Source organism: Lissotriton helveticus, chromosome 9 (assembly GCF_964261635.1).
Source record: "Lissotriton helveticus chromosome 9, aLisHel1.1, whole genome shotgun sequence".
Classification (NCBI taxonomy): domain Eukaryota; kingdom Metazoa; phylum Chordata; class Amphibia; order Caudata; family Salamandridae; genus Lissotriton; species Lissotriton helveticus.
In genome coordinates this window covers 508,683,448-508,705,045 of record NC_136070.1, presented here as the reverse complement: position 1 = coordinate 508,705,045, position 21,598 = coordinate 508,683,448, and the positions used below count along the sequence as shown (strand labels likewise).

The following is a 21,598-nucleotide window of genomic DNA, read 5'->3' as shown; positions in this document are numbered from 1 at the left end:
TTTATTGGCATTTTGAGATATCATTATACATTATACAATTGAAGAATTTTTCAGGTATAACATCTTCATTTGCGATATATCATTTCCTATACATTTAAATTATATCAACATAAGAGTACATCGGGAAATCTGTACACATTACATCAGTATGAAAAATACAAAAACAGCTATGGTCAAGATTTGCACATATTGAAGTTGTGTTCGCTATACATAAAGAATATAGGGTGGCCCAGTCCCTGAGGCGACTTGGACTAGAGCGTGCACTGCTCTAATGACGTTATGTCAGCAATTTGAATTGTGTTTGACCAGTTTGCTAACGTTTTGTTCAAGAGTGTATTTATTTTTACTCTCACCTTTCCATTAATACTTTTTTGTGTGTATTGGTAACAAAATGTAATCGTACATTTCAAGTATAACAAAAATATTTCCAAAAATTATGAGCATACAACTAATTTGAGCCGCATTGACCGCAAAAATAGAGCTCCAAAAAGAAAACAGTCGGCTCGGAAGCATGGGAGCCGCGGACACACTGCCGTTTAAAACTAATGCACTTTGCGCTCAAACTGTATATCTAGAATGTGACACTGTTTTTAAGGTTTTATGCTCGACTGTGTCGCAGTAACAAATACGGAACTTAACTTATCTTCTTTTTTTTATAATCCTTTTATATTGCTAGTATATTGTAATGATTTTAAGTAATCGAACAATAAAATCCTTTCATGTGCATTGGATTCAATGAAAGGAAAGTGTGATGAGGCTCAATGCATTTCAGGACGACGGCCCCTACGTCAGGGGCACAACCTGTAGAAAATAAACAGTTTTCAGTACAAAGCAGGTATAACATCTTCAGTTGAGATATATAATTTCCTATACATTTAAAGATATCAACATAAGAGTATATAGGGAAATCTGCTCGCATTTCATCACTATGAGAAAAAACCAGCGATGGTCAACATTTGCACATATTGAAGTTGTGTTCGCTACACATAAAGGACAGATAATCCACAATTGCAAAGCATTATTCGTTACAAAATAAGGACATTGGGCAACCATGAAGAAGTAAAAATACGTTGAGGTTGTGGAGCTTACATTCCTATGAGTCTTGTGCGTTAGTGGCACTGCTTTGGTCATTTGAAATGTAGGTCTGTATCCAGGTGAGGAAGGGAGTCCATATGTCCTTGGGTCTGGAGGCTACTGGCATAATTTCCCCCAAAATAGACAGCTGTTCCTGGCAATAGGATATATCTAAAACCCAGGCCTTTATGGTGGGTCTACCAGGGCGTCCCCATCATAATGCCATTCTTCTCACCACCAGCAACAGCATCATAGCCAATAGCCTATGAGAGCTCACCAGAGTCTCCTTAACGTAGCCCAACAGTCCCATCAGAGGCGTCAGAGCTAGCTGCAGCTCCAGAATCTCCGGAGTTTGCCAAATATCTATACTCAAATCTCTGCTATGAGAGGGCAAATCCAGGCCAGGTGCAAGAAAGAGATGTTCTCTGCTCCACACCTCCAACAGTTCATATCAGCTTGAATGCCCATGCGGTGTAACTGAATGGGAGTTGCCATTGTTCATTTGTGACAGCTGTCTGTAGCTCTGAGTTCCAACCCCTCTGTGCTCTGGCTTCAATTATCGGGTGATTACGCTGCATAAGAGAGTGGAGGCGCATTATTAGTTTGCGGGGTGAGGGCATAGTGAGTATTTGCTCTAGAGCTAGTAATATGGGTGGAGGTTCCGGGATTGTTTTATGAATGTCGCGGCAGGTAGCCCTGATACTATAATATAATAATAGGTCTAATGGTCTCCCCAGTTGTTTAACCTCTAATGTGGGGGGGCTAGAAAGGTGTCTCCGGGGTACACCGTGGCTTATGTCGTCACTCCCATTCTTTTAGCTCTGATCGCATTGCTCTTGTCCATGAGCGGTGGCATTTCTGGATTATTATCCAGAGGGATGGATGGAGCATATAGTACCTCTGCCCTAGACCTGGTAAGAAGGCCATTCCATGCCCATCTCAGCGCTTCAGTGATGCCAATATCTTTCTTGGGGCGGTGATATGGTTGATATAATCCTACCTTGAGAGGGGTGGGGGCCGCTATGTCTGCCTCCATTGCCTACGAGGCTGAAATGGCGTGGGGTCGATCCAATAATGTAGAAATTGAGCTTATAGAGGAATATCCGGGGCTCCCATGCCACCCTGATTTAGCGGTAGCATCAATACTTCCCAAGTGATCCTAGCCTGCCTTCCAGCCCAGACCAGGGATATCATCAGTGACCTAGGTTTGAGAAAGAAAGTTTGGGTAATTGGTAGAGGTAAATTCACAACTATGTTAAAAAATTTAGGGAGAACTATCATTTTAGCGATTGCGATTCTTCCCGCGAGGGAAAACCATAGCTTTGACCAGGTAATAGCTTGCCAGTAGTTCATATTTCACAGTTCTTGTACATCACTGCTCAACCAAATCCCTAGATATTTTACAGGGCCCTCCGCCCATGCAAGGTGGTATTCTAGAGCAAATGGTTTGGTAGCAGTTGTGGGAGGGAAGAGCGTGGATTTAGTCCAATTGATCTGGATGCCAGAAAGGCCTCCAAATTTAGTGATCTCACGGAGAACAGGTGGTAGGTTTAATTCTGGGTCCTTGATATATAATGTTATATCATCAGTGTAAAGTGACACAATTAACATAATTAACACCTGAAACGTGAACCCTAGGCCTCTGGCTGCATGGTGCTGCCTTAGTCGTGTTGCGAATGGCTCCATCGCCACAGCAAAGAGGAGTGGTGATAGAGGGCATCCCTGCCTGGTCCCGCGGTTGATATGAAATGCCTCAGATATCAGGCCACTCACTCGCAGTCGAGCCATAGGCTCTGAATACAATCATCTAATTTGCTGAATGAATAGTGGGCATAATCCCAAAAGCGTTAGAACCGCAAATAGGTAGGGCCACTCTCGGGTATCAAAAGCCTTATTTGCATCTATTAGAGCAGCCAACACAAGCGTATGTGGGTGGAGATAGTGGAGGACTGCAAAGGAAGTGCAAAGGTTGTGGGCTGTAGATCTATTCGATCTAAAACCAGATTGATCAGACCTGGCTATGAGGTGCAACAGAGGATGAAATCTACTGGCCAAAAGCTTAGCATATTTCTTGTTATCAATGTTTATTAAGGATAGGGGACAATATGAGTCTTTTTGGCCGGGATCCTTTCCCGGCTTCAACAGTATCAAGATAACTGCTTCACTCATTGAGGGTGGCAGCCTACCGCTTTCAAGTGTGTCCTGATATTCTCTCAGCAATTTCAGGGCTAGCAGCTGTGCATTACATTTTTAAACAAATAGTGGTTACACCGACCAGCCCAGCTGCCTTATCATTAGGGAGGCTATTTATGGTCTGGATTATGTCTTCTGTGGTGGAGGGCTCATTCAGATACGCCCAATGCGCTCTACTCAGCCATAGCAATTCTAGAGAGTCCAAGTATGCTTTTCTTTCCTCTGGCATATCTGGAATTTGAGACATGTATAATGAGGAGTAACACTTTTAAAAATTCTGTAAATTCTCCTGTGACCCCCAAGTTGGCTCTGTGTTCCCATCACTCAGTTCAGTAATGTAGGTTGAACTATTTGGTTTTCGAAGTAGGATTGCAAGAGTTTTACCAGGCCTGTCTCCCTCACCGTAGCGTCCAGCTTGTGTATATTTCCCTAGGAACTTAACCTCTCTAAGCCTCCTTCAAATTTCGAGAGTTTCTCCCTAATGTGTTGGGTCATTCGTGGAGTAGTGCTTTAGTTCAGTATCTCGGATATATGCCTCTGATTTAGTTAGATTGCCTGATGGCCTTCAGCATCCATGCCTGTCTCGCTATGCAATGTCTGTGAATAACTGCCTTAAAGACTTCCCAGAGTGAAGCTGGATAGGCCACTGATCCCTCATTTAGTGAAAAATATTCAATTATATCCCCTCTTATTTCTTCCTTGAATGCGGCATCCAATAGTGCCCTATGTGGGAGCCTCGAGCTAAATGGCCTTCCCCCTACGGCGGAAAATTGTATCCTCAAGAGGCAGGGGGCATGATCAGAAAATATCTGAGGGAAGTGGTTGATATCAACAGCCCAGGACGCCACGTCCCTCAATATCAACCAATAATCCAGGAGATACCAGGCTTTGTGATATGATGTGATGCATGTACCTTCTGCTCTACTGGGGTACCACTGCCTCCAGATATCCACTAACGTTGCATCCCTTATGATGTCATTCAAAGCTATACTAGCGTTCGGGTGCAGCCTACGGGCCGTCCCCTTGCAATTTACTGTATCATCCATGATTGCATTAAAGTCCCCCCAGATAACTGTATCACATCCTATTGATGTAAGTTTTGCCCAAATACCTGCAAAAAAAATCTGGGTCATCTATATTAGGACCATAAATCGTGGCAAGTACTATTCTGGTGTGGCCTAACTGCCCATTCACAATTAGAAAGCATCCATGTGGGTCTGTCAGGGTTCACGCCATTCTCCATACTATTCCACGCCCAACCAAAATCGCAACACCTCTCGTATAATTGGAATAAGCTGCGGTGTCTATGCTTCCCCAATAACTACGCTGCAGTTTTGTGCTAGCAGAGTCTTGCAGATGCGTCTCTTGGAGGAAGCAAATATCTATTTGGTGTTTTGACAGATAGGAATGAATAAACCTAGTTTTTCTATGATCATTTAAGCCCCTGATGTTCCACGTCAGATAATTAAATGTTGTCATAGTTGCTCAGTGGGTATGCTGCACTTGTTTCAGTGCTCGATGAGTAAGGTATCAACTTGTGCTTGTTAATGCGTGCCTACATGTAGGGTTCGATTGTGCATTATACTGGCATATAATATTGAACACGCATAAGCCATAGAGAGTACCTTTGTCTGTGATTACCTGTCTCCTACAACAACAACAACAAATCCTGAGTTTCCACCCCTCCACTCCAAACCCCCCCAATTAGGTTGAGCAAGGCTACCCACCCACCCCGTCTATTCAAATAACTCCCCAGTCTTTAAATGCAAACCAGAAATTGGAACCTTCCCTGGAGGTGAGGAGTCGCAGGCGTATTACCCAGCCCGAAAGCAGGGTGGCCAAGCTATAACAGGAGGGCAGGGTGAAAAATATTAATGAGAACCGGCTATAATGTCATCAGTGTTCTGCCAAGGCAACTGAGGGGTTGTACATAGTCAACATTTGCACCAGATCCAGCATTCGAATAGTGATTAGTCGTTATCACTCAGTCCTTCGTTCTCTGCTAACCTTCTGGCAAGACTTTAGCTGTTTGCGTTTGCGTCCTATGTGTTTGGCATATTTTAGTGCTGACTTGACGTCAGTGAAGAAATGAACTTTGTTTTCATGTGTCACTTTCAGTTTTGTGGGGTATAGAAAGGCATAGGCTGCGCCAGCCTCCCGTAACATATGATTGATTGGGATGAATTTGCGCCTGGCAGCCTGTACATGCAGAGCGAAGTCTGGATAGTACGCCACTTGGTTGCCCTCATGTAGGATGTTCCCTCTTTCTCTGGCACTGCACAGAATGGAATCACTGTAGTTCAGAATCCTAGTCAGGATCGGACGGGATTTGTCTCCCACAGGGGGCTTTGGGCCCAGTGTTCGGTGTGCACGTTCAACAATTAACAGTTTGGAGAGTTCAGCATGGAATATTTCTTTCAGCAGGTCTTCCACAAATGTTTCCATCCTTCCCATAGGTGTGGTCTCAGGAATCCCCGTAATCCGGATGTTGTTCCGTCGAGACCTGGATTCCAAGTCCTCGTTTTTGGCTTTTATCACATTCAGAACGTTCTCCTTGTTAAATAGCTGTTCTCTTGAATCCACCTGGAAGTAGTGTGTGTCAGATACCCGAGTTTCAAGCTTGTCGAGTCGTAGCTCATGCGTATTATCCTGCTACTTGACCTGATCCTTTTGAGCTGTTAAGATGTTGATTTTGCTGTCCATTGTCCTGAGACTCGACTTAACTTCCAGCAGTAGTGTCCCAAGGTCCTCGTTGCTCCCTTTGTGTTCTTCACAATTCCCCTGCTCGGAGTATGTTGCTGTATTATTATCAGTTTGGCGAGTGAGCCTCTTGTTTTCAAAAGTAAGCTTAGTTTGCTTAGTACCATGTTTACCCATGGCTGCTGCGCTATTTTTATTTGATTGCATAGTTGATTCGCAGGTTTTTTAAAGTGGTATTGTCCTGTTGGATCCGCCTATATGATCCCAGCTATTTTCTGCCTGCTAATAGTCTCTATCAGTAATGAATATGCACTGTGAAAGCAATATCTCCCCCATGCAAGGAGCAGTAGATACTACCGGAGACGCTCACGTCACACTTCTCCTTCCGCAGCGCCTTCAAGCGCCCCCCGACACGTCCTTTCCCAAACTGGAGGGGGGGGCAGCCCAAAGCCATCCAACAGGTCTCATGCTGGGTAGCGTCTGCTTATCTCCTGTCACTGCCGGCATCTCCCCGGGGTCAAAGTGGCACCAAGTCCGACGTCTTCTGAGTCCCCCCAAATTTGCATCGTGGAGTGTATCGCCGGCGGTTTCTAACCTGCTCAGACCGGGATGATCTCGCTCCCAGGCTGCAGCGCAATCGGATTCAGGCTCCCAGCGCACTCTCCTCCAGCACGCGGGTCACCGCACCCGCCCTTGGCCTGCTACGATTTCTCTGCTAGCCGCTTCCAGCCCGTTGCCAGAGTTAATTTTTATACCATCTGACGCCGGGCATTTCAGATAGTATGTCGGATGTTGATTAGGTTCTCCCACCACGCCTTGCTCAGAATAATTTAAGGATAAATTCTCGCGGCAGAGCCCTCTCACAGAGCAGTCATCTTGCTGCTTGGCGAGATCAGGACTCTCCTAACCGTCCCTCTTGATGCCTAGAAGACCTTTGACCTTCTCAAATGGTCATACCTATTTTGAGTTCTCCTCTTGGTGGGGATGGGCCATATTGTATACAGTGGATCCAAAGGCTATGCACAGGACTACTGCTGGGGCCGCTTCAAATGGCCACCTTTACACACAGTTTTGATCAACAGGGGCACCACATTGGGCTGCCCCTCTTGCTATCATGCTCACACTAGAAACCTTGGCAGTGGCGATCAGTGACTTCCTGGACATTCAATGCATTCAGACCCCAAGAGGGATACATAAACTTTTACTGTACTCTGACAACATTTTAGTTACACGCTCCAATCCTAGATCCTCTCTTAGAGACCTCATGGCCCTGAGTTTTAATTTTTAGTTTGGCCCTGTCAGCCTATGAGATGCACTTGAATAACTGAGAGGCCCTTCTGCTGACCCAAAACTTGACAATCGCAGCACTGGATGGCCTTCCATTTCAAATGTCAGCTACCTATTTGAGATATCTTGGGATAGAGTTGTCCCCTGGGCTGGAAGACATGGTGAAGCTTAACATCAATCCTTTACTTGTGAAAATAAAGTTAGGTCTGAATCTCTCTATAGATAAAAATGCATGTTATGCCCCGACTTCACTATTTGTTTATGATAATCTCTTCCTACCTTATAAGAGCCATAGACAAACACTCACTACTTTCCTTTGCAGGGGGTGAAAACCATGTTTGAAATTGTGGAAGCTACATGCAGCAATGGACAAAAGGGGTCTGCTGTTGCCCTATACACTCACATACTGGTTGACATTCCAGTTAGCCCCCTTCAGGCATATACTCCATAATACCCCAGCCCTCCTAGGTAGACTAGGGTGAATCAAGATACTTTATACATGTGACCCACAAATGCTAATTGCCTCCCACCCGATGCTTCACTCAATGACCGCGGCCTAGCAAAAGACCCACAAAGTGTTGGGAATAGACTCCTAGCCGCACAATCGAACTCCCATATGACATAATGCTGCAATCAAGCTTGGAAATGTACAACCATGTTGGGTAGTGTGGTAAACCTGTGGGACATGTTCCCTTTCGGACATCTTAGCTGAAGGGATCCCTGAACTTTTGCCTTCACCCAGGAACAATTCACACTTCAACCGAATCACTTCTGGGACTATCTATGACTGGTCAGATGCTTGGGTAGAGCTATGGGCTCACACCAGCCAAAGTTACTGTCTTCACCGATCCTAGACTATCTTCTTAAATGGGGCACATATAATGGGGTGGTCTCAGGTTTCTACACAATACTGTTTGACCATCATTTCTCTAACCCCAATTTGTCGTTGTTGTAAGCCTGGTGATCCAAAAGATTCCAGGTGCAGTATTCCACAAGGAGTGGTCAGACCTAATGGCATAATATGACAAGCCCTTGAGAGAAGCTTGCTTGAAACTGAGCTATTTTAATATCCTACACAGATGGGACTGCTCTCCAAAAACGTTACAGATGTCCACAATACACCTCAAGGCACACTGCTGGTAATGTGGGGCTCAGGAGGGAAACATTGTTTATTTGTTATGAGAGTTTGCCCGGATAAAGTCTTCTCGACTCAAATAGGAAACATCTTGGGAGTCACATTGGAACTAGAAGGGCATCTACGCCAATCCACGATCGTCCTTCCCAATTTTGGCCCCTATCTCATTATAACCAACCAACAGACCAGATGGATAGCAATGACACTGGCTAAAGCCAAGATCAGCGTCTTAAAAATATGGAGAACAGATGCTTGTCCATCTCAAAATTCCAGGCTTAAGGTAATGCTTAAGGTGGCAGTCATAGAACAGGCCATTGCTAGTCTTAATGACAATTCAGACAAATTTCATGAGGCATGGAGTTGTTTCATAAAAGACCTGTGATTCCTCCTTGACCCACTGCTCCAAATCCTATCAGTGCATGGGACATGGTTCGGAACTAGACGGAACCTGTACTACCAGCGTCTGGGGGGAGGGGGCATTGGAAGGGGAGTGGAGTAGTGGTACTTTGGACATTAGACAAAAATGGTAAGACCATAGGTCACAATGAGATAGCGGTGGCTGTGACAAACATGCAAGGACTCTCAAAAAAGAGATGGTAGGACAGATTAGAAAGAGCCTTGGTGGAGAACTATCTTGCGGCTAGAAGTGGCGATTTGGGTGCCATAGGCCAAGAAGAGGCACTGTTCTGGATGAATTGAGAATCCTCTGACCCAGAGGTATGGCCTAATGTAGAGGAGAGGGTTTGGCACATGATGCAGGACTGGGGAATCCTACCGGCTCTGGTTAGCCCCACGATGTGTTGACACCACTTGGTTACAATGTTTATTGTCGAGATGGTAGCATGGTTTACCATATGATGAATAATGTTCAGTGTTTCCTCAAACAAATGTATGAATACAAAAAAATTAATGGGATAACCAATACAGATCTCAAGTACAGTCCTCACATCGCTCAGTGGAGAAAATCACTTCAGCACTCACCTGCAGCCGGCTGTCACATTCTAAACACCATGCAACCACTGCAGCCTTCACCTAAAGCTAGCTATCCCAACACATAGAGGAGGCAATGACCAACCTTACCTTCAGCAGCTATCACATTCACGTGAGAGGCCAACACTCCGACCTGACATGCATCTGGCTATCACATTCTCATAGGAGACAAGAACGGAAGCCCTTGCTTGTAATAATATTAGATGACAACTGTGGCTCTTACTTACAGTAGGACACCACTTTATACAAATGAGACAAGCACTGTAGCACTCACAAGAAGGCTATTGTATTACTGACACCATAGAAACACCAGTGTCACACTTTACAAAAACCTTGCAGTACTCAGAAAAGAGTAACACAGAAGGCATCCCCTGGGTAAGTCTAAATGAGCCAAACCTGTAAATAAAGAGGGAGATCTGGGTCAAGTCGTGACCTCATTTGCTCATTGAGGTACACCCTTAATAGCATCAGTTGTTATGGATGGTAGGTGCCTGTTGAAAGGGAAAATATGGAAAGAATGTCTTCTTGAAATTAGATTGCCTAATTTTTGCTTAAGATATGGAAAGTTTGCCTGCTTTCTTGCTCCAAAAAAAGAGCCCTCATCCCTATTTGGAATGGAGGCCTCACTTAATATTATATCCCATTTCTATTGTCTTGCAGCTGCGCACATTGGTGTAGGCATCAGCGGCCAGGAAGGCCTACAGGCTGTTATTGCCAGTGACTATGCCCTGGCGCAGTTCCGTTTCCTGCAGCGTCTCCTGTTTGTCCACGGCCGATGGTCCTCCTACCGCATGTGCAAGTTCTTAAGCTATTACTTCTACAAGACCTTCTCCTACCAGCTGATCGCACTCTGGTTCTCTATCTTCAATGCCTTCTCTGCACAGGTAACAGCTTGATTTGGGGTTCCACCTGCATCTATGTCAGCAAAGGGTAGGGTGTGGGGAGGCTCTGTCACTCTGTCTTCTGTCACCAAGCTGAGGTGCCCATTAACAAATTAGAGACAGAAAATATATAAGATCAGATTCAGAAAAATACATGGAAAAGTAAAGACGAGGATTTACGTCTCCACCTAAGAATTATTTTCTATTTATACCCTCTTCACCAACATTTCTGGTAGTACACCTGGAAAGCTGCGCCAAGCACTAGTTTCCAGGCATACTACTGGTGATAACCCGTGACATGTCACACTGGCTGCTATTTCACTGTGTGGAGTTCTCCATAATAGAGATGTCTGTACAGGGAAAATGGTGCCACCTGTTCAAATGCAAAAAAAAATCCCCATAGGGAAAGCCCTTCTTCTACACTCTGCAAAATCTGTCAATAATTAATTCCTATTTCCATCCTTGAAGGAGAGTTACTCCAGTCCTTAGGTGGAGTAAAGCTCCATCCATTTCCAGGGAGAATAGAGGACAGAAAGAAGTTTGGAAATTCCCGATAATGTACATGCTTTTGGGCAAGCCCGAACCTCCAAGGCAAATCGTGCCTTGAAACAAATGCCCACCCTCCACCACTTGGGCGACATTTACCTGAGGTAAATTTGGTTGCAAACATTTGTAATTAAGGCCCAATGTGTATACCATATGTAGGTTATAGTTTACCACAATATTGTTACAAACGAATATCATGTCAAAGATATCGTCAACAAAAATCAAGTTTACATTGTGTCGAAAGTATTGTGGACAGAATATCATCAAAAAAGGTACGTAAATCGAAATATGAATATATATAGCATTACATTTAATTTATTTAGCATTTTACCCAACAAAATTATAATTGAATTACAAATATTTGTAATTATTAACCCTTTACGCGATGTGCGAATTTTCGCTCAGTGCGGGCGTTTTATGCATGGGCGAAGTTCGGATGGCCCCCGGCCATCCTACGCACACGCCCACCATGAGATCGGAAGGCCGTGGGCTGTCCGACACACGCAAGGGGTTAAAAAAAAACTAGATATACTTTAAAATATATAAAAATTTAAACCATTAAAACATTCCATTAAACAAATCAAGAACAACTTAAACATTAAAATTAACCAACATATAAAATAAAACATATATCTAACTTATTAAAAATAGAATTATTATAAAAAAAGTTGCAATTATTAAGGTGAATCATATATCAATCTGGTACAGCGATGGGCACCTGTTTTGCCCCAGCCTGGCTAAACTTTACCTGGGCTGGTGGGAGGAACAGGTAGTTTGGAGTGATAACAATGAGAGGTTCACCGAGCACATTCCTATCTGGATCAGGTGTATTGATGACTTGTTCCTGATATGGGATGGGCCGGTGGACCTGGCACAAGAATTTATCACTGAGTTGGGCAAGAATCCATTGAATTTAAAATTCACTCACAACATTAGTTCTACTTATTGTGAATTTCTGGATGTGCCAGTTAAAATAGAAAATGGACAGATTTGACAAGCCTCTTTCGAAAAGACACTGCTGGCAATACACTACTCCACGCTAATAGTAATCATCCTGTTCCCTTGCGCAATAGCATTCCCTATGGTGAGTTTCTTCGGGCCTGCAGAAATTGTAACACGGAAGAGGTCTTTGCGAAGGAGCAACATGTTATGAAAGAGAAGAGAGGTTCCTTCAGCGTGGGTATAACAGTAAAGTAATTACAGCAGCCAGGGATAAAGTCAGCAACATCTCACAGAATGCGGCCCTTTTCTCATTAGAAAGAAGAAAAAAATCTAGAAACGAAGAAAATGTAATGAAGGCATCTAGACTAATCACCACTTATAATACTCAGTCGAATGTTCTAAAGCACACTATGGAACGACATTGGGGTTTGCTGGCAACTAATCCTGTGATATGGTCCTCTGTAGGCACAACACTTCTGTTTACCTACAGAAAAAGACCATCTTGTCCACAGTTACCATGGCACACCCAGCCCCACCACTTGGCTAGGAATGATGAAGGGATTAAGGAAATGTAATTCCTGTAAAGCCTGTAAATATAGCCACAATAAAGATAGCTACAGGGCAGACAAAGGCTAGTCAAAAAATCACAAGCTCATTACATGCACAAGTGACTTTGTTATTTATGTCTTGCAATACCCATGAGGCCTGAAGTATGTTGGCAGCACAAAGCTGCAATTAAAAACCTGTGTTTTGCTGCATATGAGGGCCGTTACTAATGTTGATCTAAGTTACCCAGTGGCCAGACATTATCAAGAGAAACACCAAAGGAACTGCAATCTTATGGAATGCTTTGGGATCAACAGAATCTTACCACACCCCAGGGGAGGCGATCGAGAAAAACTCTTAAGAGTCACAGACTCCAAGTATATTATTGAGCTCAATATAAAGTGGCCAAATGGGCTCAATTCAGGAGAAGAGCTAGCAACCCCCATTGGATACAAATGATGTTATATGAATTTACATTCCTTCCTTGCTGTCCACACGTATGATTCTGTTCAGTCTTTGACTGATTTTAATTTTAACTTATTTTATTGCATGGAAGGGAGAATGAAGCATCATTAGTAGGGAATATACCCCATGAAATTTGTGAGTTGTGACATTATTGGCAATGGCATATCACACCCCAATGGAAAGTTCTTTGGTGCTAGATTGAGCAAATGAACTAGATTCCCTCACACATGGTTTGTCTTCACATCCCCCACCAGTGGAATTCCTGTTCCAAGATTTCATTTGTTTTCACTTAGATGCATCGCATTTATTTGGTACCTACCTATTATTTGTTATGCCTAGACACGAAACAACATTGATTAACATGAGTCAGTTGAATGAGGCAACTTTAACAATGTAGAAGTTTGAATAATTTATTAACGAATTGCATATGCAGGATCTATGAATAACTGGGCTTTTGACCTTCGCTATGATGCTTACATATTTCTGAACACATGTGACTGTAAAGCATTTGCTGGATTAATTGTTCCTTTGTGTCAGGATGTTGTGCTCATGTTCACCTATGTTATTGTTGAGGCGTATTTTCTATGGGGTGCATTACCCATGATATCGCTGCTCTGTGCGCATCTGCTCACAAAATTAATATGGATACAATGTTATTATATAAATATTCAAGGGATATGCATTAGATTGCGCGAAAAGGGCAGCATGTAAATATAGTCCGCTTTCTATATTTATGGTGAACTAGCGGCAATAATGAGAATGGTCCTTGATCGGTAAGGTCTGTCATCTATGTCCATGACATCGATATCTCATGGCGAAAGCAAACTTTCCTTAATCCCTTATTAATTCTGCTATTGTGGACGAGTTTTATTTGAAGGTACTTTTGCACTGATTTTTAAAGCATTATGAATTTAATAATGTCAAAATGTGAGTTGCACCATGAATTTAAATGTTTTTTCCATGTCTATGCTCTGTGACCCGTATTTTTATGGGCGATTGGGTGCAGGTCACACAACTTGAAAAATGCTTCGCCGTAACGCGTCGATGTATGCACAATAAACTCGTTGTGCTGTCCTCTTGGTGTGCCGCTTGACTCATTCTGGATTTCCTGGATAGTTCTTTGTGTGGATACATATATAAAAATATATATATATATATATATATATATATATATATATATATATATATATATATATATATATATATATATATATATATATATATATATATATATATATATATTCACTGAAAAAAACAAAAAGTGTATCTTAGTGAATAAATGTATTAGCGAGTTATGTTTAAATATGTAAATATCTGTATCACTGTCTCACTTTGTCTATAAGTGGCTGCATGGGTTGGTGAGTAGCTACATGTGTGTCTATATGGGTTATTAGTTGATTTTTTGAGTATCAGTATGAGTGTCTGTATGGTTCGGTGGGGAGTATTACATAGCGCATAGATGCATGAATGAGTGAGTCACTGTTTGTATGTGTTTTGAAGACAGTATGTGTGTAGGACTGTATGAGTAGATGAGTGTGTGTATGGGTGTGTTAGTGAGTGAATGACTGTCTCAATAGTGTCTTTATGAGTAAGTACATATGCTTTAAACTAGTATATGTGAGTGTTGAAGCATATAAGTGAGTATATGTGAGAGTGACAGATTGGAAGAGTTCCCGTATAAATAAGTATGTGTTTCTATAAGGGAATGTTTAAGAGAGCAAGTATATGTATGTTTCTGTAGAAGTAAATGTAGTGGTGTGTGTATAGCTGTATATGCAAGTAAATGGATGTTTAACAGTTTATTTGCATGTGTGAGTATCTATATGGATGAGTATCGGTGTGTTACAGGATGTATAGGTGTATGAGTATATATGATGAGTTAGTACATGTATGAGTGACTATAAAGAACTGTTGGTGAATGAGTAGATGTGTATGTAGATGGTGGAATTACTGAATAGGTTGTTGTAACTGGTATTGGTATCTCAATTTTTTTGAAAATGTTAGTTTCTATTTTTGAATGTGTGTATCAAAGGTTACATTAAGCTGAGAGGAGGTCTGCCACTCTGTCACAAGGATGATGTCATCAGTGATGTCATCAGGGATGTCATTTGAGATGTCATCAGTGTTGTCATGAGTGATGTCACTGACCATGTCATGAGTGATGTAATATGTGATGTCATCAGCAGTGCATTGCGGGTGCGCGAGTTATAGTTAACTATAACGGGGGAATTTCAATGGTTTTGTATGAGTGAAATGTCCAGATAACTATAAGATGTGTGAAACCTATGGTTTTTTTCAGTGAATTTCTAAGGTTTTTTAAATGCTAATTTTTAACTATAACGTGTGTGAAACTTATGGTTTTTTCAGTGAATTTGCAAGGTTTTTTAAATGCTAATTTTTAACTATAACGTGTGTGAAACCTATGGTTTTTTCAGTGAATTTGCAAGGTTTTTTAAATGCTAATTTTTAACTATAACGTGTTTGAAACCTATGTTTTTTTCAGTGAATTTCTAAGGTTTTTTAAATGTGAAATTTTAACTATAACGTAGGTGAAACCTATGGTTTTTTCAGTGAATTTCAAAGGTTTTGTAAATGATCATTTTTAACTATAACGTGTTTGAAATCTATGTTTTTTTCAGTGAATTTCCAAGGTTTTTTAAATTCAAATTTTTAACTATAACGTAGGTGAAACCTATGGCTTTTTTTCAGTGAATTTCAAGGGTTTTGTAAATGATAATTTTTAAATGTATTAATTGTTATATTTTCTTTATACTGATTTACTACATTATTTTAAATTATTTATTTTTAGATATTTTATATTTTAAATTACATTACATATTTTTTATATAAATTGAAAAATACATGTTTTTAAAACTATTGAAATTGTGATATTTGTATTTTTTTTATATTTTTTAATTTATATATATTTTATATAGCAGGCAATGATATCCTATGAAAGGAAATTCAAGTTACTGTTACTACGGTTAGAATGACTTTTCAGGATCAATAGTGGGTTGAGAGATGCAGCACTGAGGTCTCTCCTGATAACAGGTGAGTAAATCGGAATTTGTAGTTCAGCTGATTTTTTAGGAATTTTTTAAAGTTCCAAAACTCCACACTTGGAAAAAAATTCAAGTGAAACCAGTCAATGTTAGCCTATGGAAAGAAATTCAAGTTACTGTAAGTATGGTTACAATTACTTTTAAGGATCAGTAGTGGGCTGGAAGATGCAGCAATGAGGTCTCCCCTGAAAACAGGTGAGTAAATCGGAATTCGTAGTTCGCTGATTTTTGAGGAATTTTTAAAAGTTCCAAAACTCCACACTTAGAACATTTTTCAAGTGAAACCAGTCAATGTTAACCTATGGAAGGAAATTCAAGTTACTGTAAGTATGGTTACAATTACTTTTCAGGATCAGTAGTGGGCTGAAAGATGCAGCACTGACATCTCTCGTGATAACAGGTGAGTAAATCGGAATTCGTACTTCGGCTGATTTTAGAGGAATATTACACTCAATAGAGAAGGAAGGGGGCGGGGCCTGAGGAGACGTGTGCAAACACGCCCTGTGGCGCATTTTAGGTTGGGGAATATATTCCTCTTCAATCCTGAGGTCATCTGTGAGCCAACTAGCCCATCAGGTACCTCTAGTTTGCGCCTGGGAGCTGTGTTGCAGAGAGGTGTTCAGAGGGCACGCCCCCTTTTTACAACACTCTGCAACGCAGCTCCGTGGCACTTACTAGAGGTACCCGTTGGACTAGTTGGCCCCTAGGGGACCTCTGGATTGAAGAGGAATATATTCCCCAAGCTAAATCGCGCCACAGGGCATGTTTGCACACATGTCACCTCAAGCCCCGTCCCCTACCTTCACCACTGAGCAAACATGCCCGTAACGCGTTCTAAGTTGGGGGATTAAGTCCCCTTGCCTACTGGGGGTCCCTGGGGGCCAAGTAGCTCACCAGGAACCTCCAGTATGCGCCAGGGGGCTGTGTTGCAGAGAGGTGTAAAAAGGGACGTGGCCTCTTTACACCTCTCTGCAACGCAGCCCCCTGGCGCGTTTGCAGAGGGACAACTAATTCCCCTTGCATCCTGGAGGTCCCTGGGGGCCAACTAGCACACCAGGAACCTCCAGTATGTGCCAGGGGGCTGCATTGCAGAGAGGTGTAATTAGGCCACGCCCCTTTTTACACCTCTCTGCAACGCAGCCCCCTGGCGCGTTTGCAGAGGGGGAAGTAATTCCCCTCGCATACTGGGGGTTCCTGGGGGCCAACTAGCCCACCAGGAACCTCCAGTGTGCGCCAGGGGGCTGTGTTGCAGGGAGGTGTAAAGAGGCCACGCCCCTTTTTACACCTCTCTGCAAGGCAGCCCCCTGGCACATACTGGAGGTTCCTGACCCCCTAGGCCTGCTCAGGGGGTCCCACAAGGACCCCCAAGGTCCCCTCAAATTATTTATTTATTTCTTTAAATCCCAGGATATGCGTATGGTACGCGTACCCTGCTGATCCCAAAAAAAAAACATTAAGACACCAATCTGCAAACACACCCCCTGGCGCATTTGCAGAGGGGGAAATAATTCCCCTTGAATACTGGGGGTCCCTGGGGGCCAAATAGCCCACCAGGAACCTAGAGTATGCGCCAGGCGGCTGCCTTGCAGAGACGTGTAAAGAGGCCACGCCCCTTGGCGCATTTGCAGAGTAGTGCCTTAATGTGTTTTTTTTGGGATTGGCAGGGTATGCGTACCCTACGCGTATCCTGGGATTTTTCTTAAAAAAAATGTTTTTGAGGGCCTTGGGGTCCTTGTGGGGCCCCCTGAGCAGGCCTAGGGGGTCAGTAACCTCCAGTATGCGTCAGGGGGCTGCCTTGCAGAGACGTGTAAAGAGGCCACGCCCCTTTTTACACCTTTCTGCAACGCAGCCCCCTGGCGCATACTGGAGGTTCCTGGTGGGCTAGTTGGCCCCTGGGGACCCCCAGTATTCAAGGAGAATTAGTTCCCCCTGTGCAAACGCGCCAGGGGGCGCGTTTGCAGAGTGGTGCAATCCTCACCTCAATCCCTGCCCCCTCCCTGCACCACTCTGCAAAAGCGCCCCAAGGCCCAAAAAAACATTTTTTTTCAGAAACAAATCCCAGGATATGCGTAGGGTAAGCGTACCCTGCCGATCCCCAAAAAAACATTAAGGCACCACTCTGCAAAGGCGCCCCCTGGCGTGTTTGCAGAAGGGTAAATAATTCCCCTTGAATACTGGGGGTCCCTGGGGGCAAAGTAGCCCACCAGGATCCTCCAGTATGCGCCAGGGGGCTGCCTTGCAGAGACGTGTAGAGAGGCCATGCCCCTTTTTACACCTCTCTGCAACCCAGCCCCTGGCGCATACTGGAGGTTCCTGGTGGGCTAGTTGGCCCCCAGGGACCCCCAGTATTCAAGGGGAATTATTTCCTCATCTGCAACCGTGCCAGGGGGCTGCCTTGCAGAGACATATAAAGAGGCCCGCCCCTTTTTACACCTCTCTGCAACGCAGCCCCCTGGCACGTTTGCAGAGGGGGAACTAATTCCCCTTGCATACTGAAGGTCCCTGGGGGCCAACTAGCCCACCAGGAGCCTCCAGTATGCGCCAGGGGGCTGCCTTGCAGAGAGTTGTAATGAGGCCACGCCCCTTTTTACACCTCTCTGCAACGCAGCACCCTGGCGCGTTTGCAGAGGGGGAAGTAATTCCCCTCGCATACTGCGGGTCACTGGGGGCCAACTAGCCCACCAGGAACCTCCAGTGTGCGCCAGGGGGCTGCGTTGCAGAGAGGTGTAAAGAGGCCACGCCCCTTTTTACACCTCTCTGCAACGCAGCCCCCTGGCGCTTTTTAGGTCTCGTGACCTACAATGCGCGCAAGCGCATTGAGGGAGCGAGAATTCAAGTGCTCGAAATCCTCCTCAAACCAAGGGCTTCGTTCCTTGCGGTTTTCTTGAAGTTCACGTGGCCACAGGCACGCGCTTTTGGGCCATAAACTCTGTTCCCCACAGCCGTACATTCATTTCTCCTCCCCCTCCCCAGCCAGCTTCCCCCAGGCCGTAGCAGCACTCCTCCCACACCAGCACCTCCCCTCTCTCTCCCCGCAAACACAGCCTTTACTTTCATTTCTCCTCCCCTCCCCAGCCATGCCGAATTCTCCTCCCACCTCCCACGGCCGTCCTTTCTGCCCGCACGAGCCTTCTCTTCTCTCTGCTCTCCCCTCAGGCGCCGTGACATACTTCAAAGTCTTATCACTTCACACGGCCGCAGGCCGTGCAACCAGAGCACTTCAGTTGGTGCGCAGCCCCCCCTCCCAGCACTGCCTTGTTACTCTCGGCAGCCAACTTTCGTTTCATGGTGGAACAAACCTCACTGATAACACTTCACACGGCCGCAGGCCGTGCAACCAGAGCACTTCAGTTGGTGCGCAGCCCCCCTCCCAGCACTGCCTTGTTACTCTCGGCAGCCAACTTTCGTTTCATGGTGGAACAAACCTCACTGATAACACTTCACACGGCCGCAGGCCGTGCAACCAGAGCACTTCAGTTGGTGCGCAGCCCCCCTCCCAGCACTGCCTTGTTACTCTCGGCAGCCAACTTTCGTTTCATGGTGGAACAAACCTCACTGATAACACTTCACACGGCCGCAGGCCGTGCAACCAGAGCACTTCAGTTGGTGCTCAGCCCCCCTCCCAGCACTGCCTTGTTACTGTCGGCAGCCAACTTTCGTTTCATGGTGGAACAAACCTCACTGATAACTATTGTCTATTGTAGCGAACAACACCAGGTTCAACTTGTGACTTCAGGCGCTACACGCATCTTTGCAGAGTGTGTGCACAACCTAACGCCATTTTTTGTAGCTACCTTTACGAGTATTATTGGGTATTACAACCCTGTCTACGTGCCTTGAAGTAGCATCCTGATGGCTTAAGGCGCTTGCTCACAAGTCAGCACTCGATGCACTCTCTTATCTTCTCCTTCCTGCTACCCAGGCTCCGCATTTCACCCATTGAAATAACTTTAGAGCAGCATAAAAGGGTATACAAACAAAGTAATGTAACTAAACAGAACATATATTCTTAACTAAATGTGGCATATACATGAATAATATATGGAACGTATGTAAGCATAACATACCATATGTAGAGTGCAGAGTGCAGATTCAGAGTGCAGTGTGCAGAGTGCAGATTGTGAGTGCAAATTCAGAGTGCAGATTGTGAGTGCAGATTCAGAGTGCAGATTCAGAGTGCAGAGTGCAGATTCAGAGTGCAGAGTTAGAGTGCAGAGTGCAGATTTAGAGTGCAGATTGTGAGTGCAGAGTGCAGATTGTGAGTGCAGAGTGCAGATTGTGAGTGCAGAGTGCAGATTGTGAGTGCAGAGTGCAGATTCAGAGTGCAGAGTGCACATTTAGAGTGCAGAGTGCACATTTAGAGTGCAGAGTGCAGAGTGCAGATTCAGAGTGCAGATTCAGAGTGCAGATTCAGAGTGCAGATTCAGAGTGCAGATTCAGAGTGCAGATTCAGAGTGCAGATTCAGGGTGCAGAGTGCAGATTCAGAGTGCAGATTCAGAGTGCAGATTCAGGGTGCAGAGTGCAGATTCAGAGTGCAGATTCAGAGTGCAGAGTGCAGATTCAGAGTGCAGAGTGCAGATTCAGGGTGCAGATTCAGGGTGCAGATTCAGGGTGCAGAGTGCAGATTCAGAGTGCAGAGTGCAGATTCAGAGTGCAGAGTGCAGAGTGCAGATTCAGAGTGCAGATTGTGGGTGCAGAGTGCAGATTCAGAGTGCAGAGTGCAGGTGCAGATTGTGAGTGCAGAGTGCAGATTCAGTGTGCAGATTGTGAGTGCAGAGTGCAGATTCAGAGTGCAGATTGTGGGTGCAGATTGTGAGTGCAGAGTGCAGATTCAGAGTGCAGATTCAGAGTGCAGATTCAGAGTGCAGATTGTCAGTGCAGATTGTCAGTGCAGATTCAGAGTGCAGATTCAGAGTGCAGAGTGCAGATTCAGAGTGCAGAGTGCAGAGTGCAGATTCAGAGTGCAGATTCAGAGTGCAGAGTGCAGATTCAGAGTGCAGATTCAGAGTGCAGAGTGCAGATTCAGAGTGCAGATTCAGAGTGCAGAGTGCAGATTCAGAGTGCAGATTCAGAGTGCAGATTCAGAGTGCAGAGTGCAGAGTGCAGATTCAGAGTGCAGATTCAGAGTGCAGAGTGCAGATTCAGAGTGCAGATTCAGAGTGCAGAGTGCAGATTCAGAGTGCAGATTCAGAGTGCAGAGTGCAGATTCAGAGTGCAGAGTGCAGATTCAGAGTGCAGATTCAGAGTGCAGACGCAGAGTGCAGACGCAGAGTGCAGAGTGCAGACGCAGAGTGCAGATTCAGAGTGCAGATTCAGAGTGCAGAGTGCAGATTCAGAGTGCAGAGTGCAGAGTGCAGATTCAGAGTGCAGATTCAGAGTGCAGTGTGCAGATTCAGAGTGCAGATTCAGAGTGCAGATTTCAGATTCAGAGTGCAGATTCAGAGTGCAGATTTCAGATTCAGAGTGCAGATTCAGAGTGCAGATTCAGAGTGCAGATTTCAGATTCAGAGTGCAGATTCAGAGTGCAGAGTGCAGATTCAGAGTTTAGATTCAGAGTGCAGATTTCAGATTCAGAGTGCAGATTTCAGATTCAGAGTGCAGATTCAGAGTGCAGTTGCAGAGTGCAGTTGCAGAGAGAACTCAGCAGCACCACCACAGCATCACTCAGCACCACCACAGCATCACTCAGCACCACCACAGCATCACTCAGCACCACCACAGCATCACTCAGCACCACCACAGCATCACTCAGCACTACCACAGCATCACTCAGCAC

General features: G+C 44.5%; 1 protein-coding gene across 4 annotated transcripts in view; it reads left to right on the top strand.

Annotated features, from left to right (window-relative positions):
* The window catches only part of LOC144781481 (phospholipid-transporting ATPase IC-like), a 1,874,327-nt gene that overhangs the window by 1,617,602 nt on the left and 235,127 nt on the right, over positions 1-21,598 (top strand). For all 4 annotated transcript variants that reach the window (XM_078660356.1, XM_078660353.1, XM_078660355.1 and 1 more), the window contains one exon: positions 10,040-10,263. In XM_078660356.1, coding sequence (XP_078516482.1) covers positions 10,040-10,263 — 224 coding nt within the window. The remainder of the gene's footprint in view (positions 1-10,039; positions 10,264-21,598) is intronic.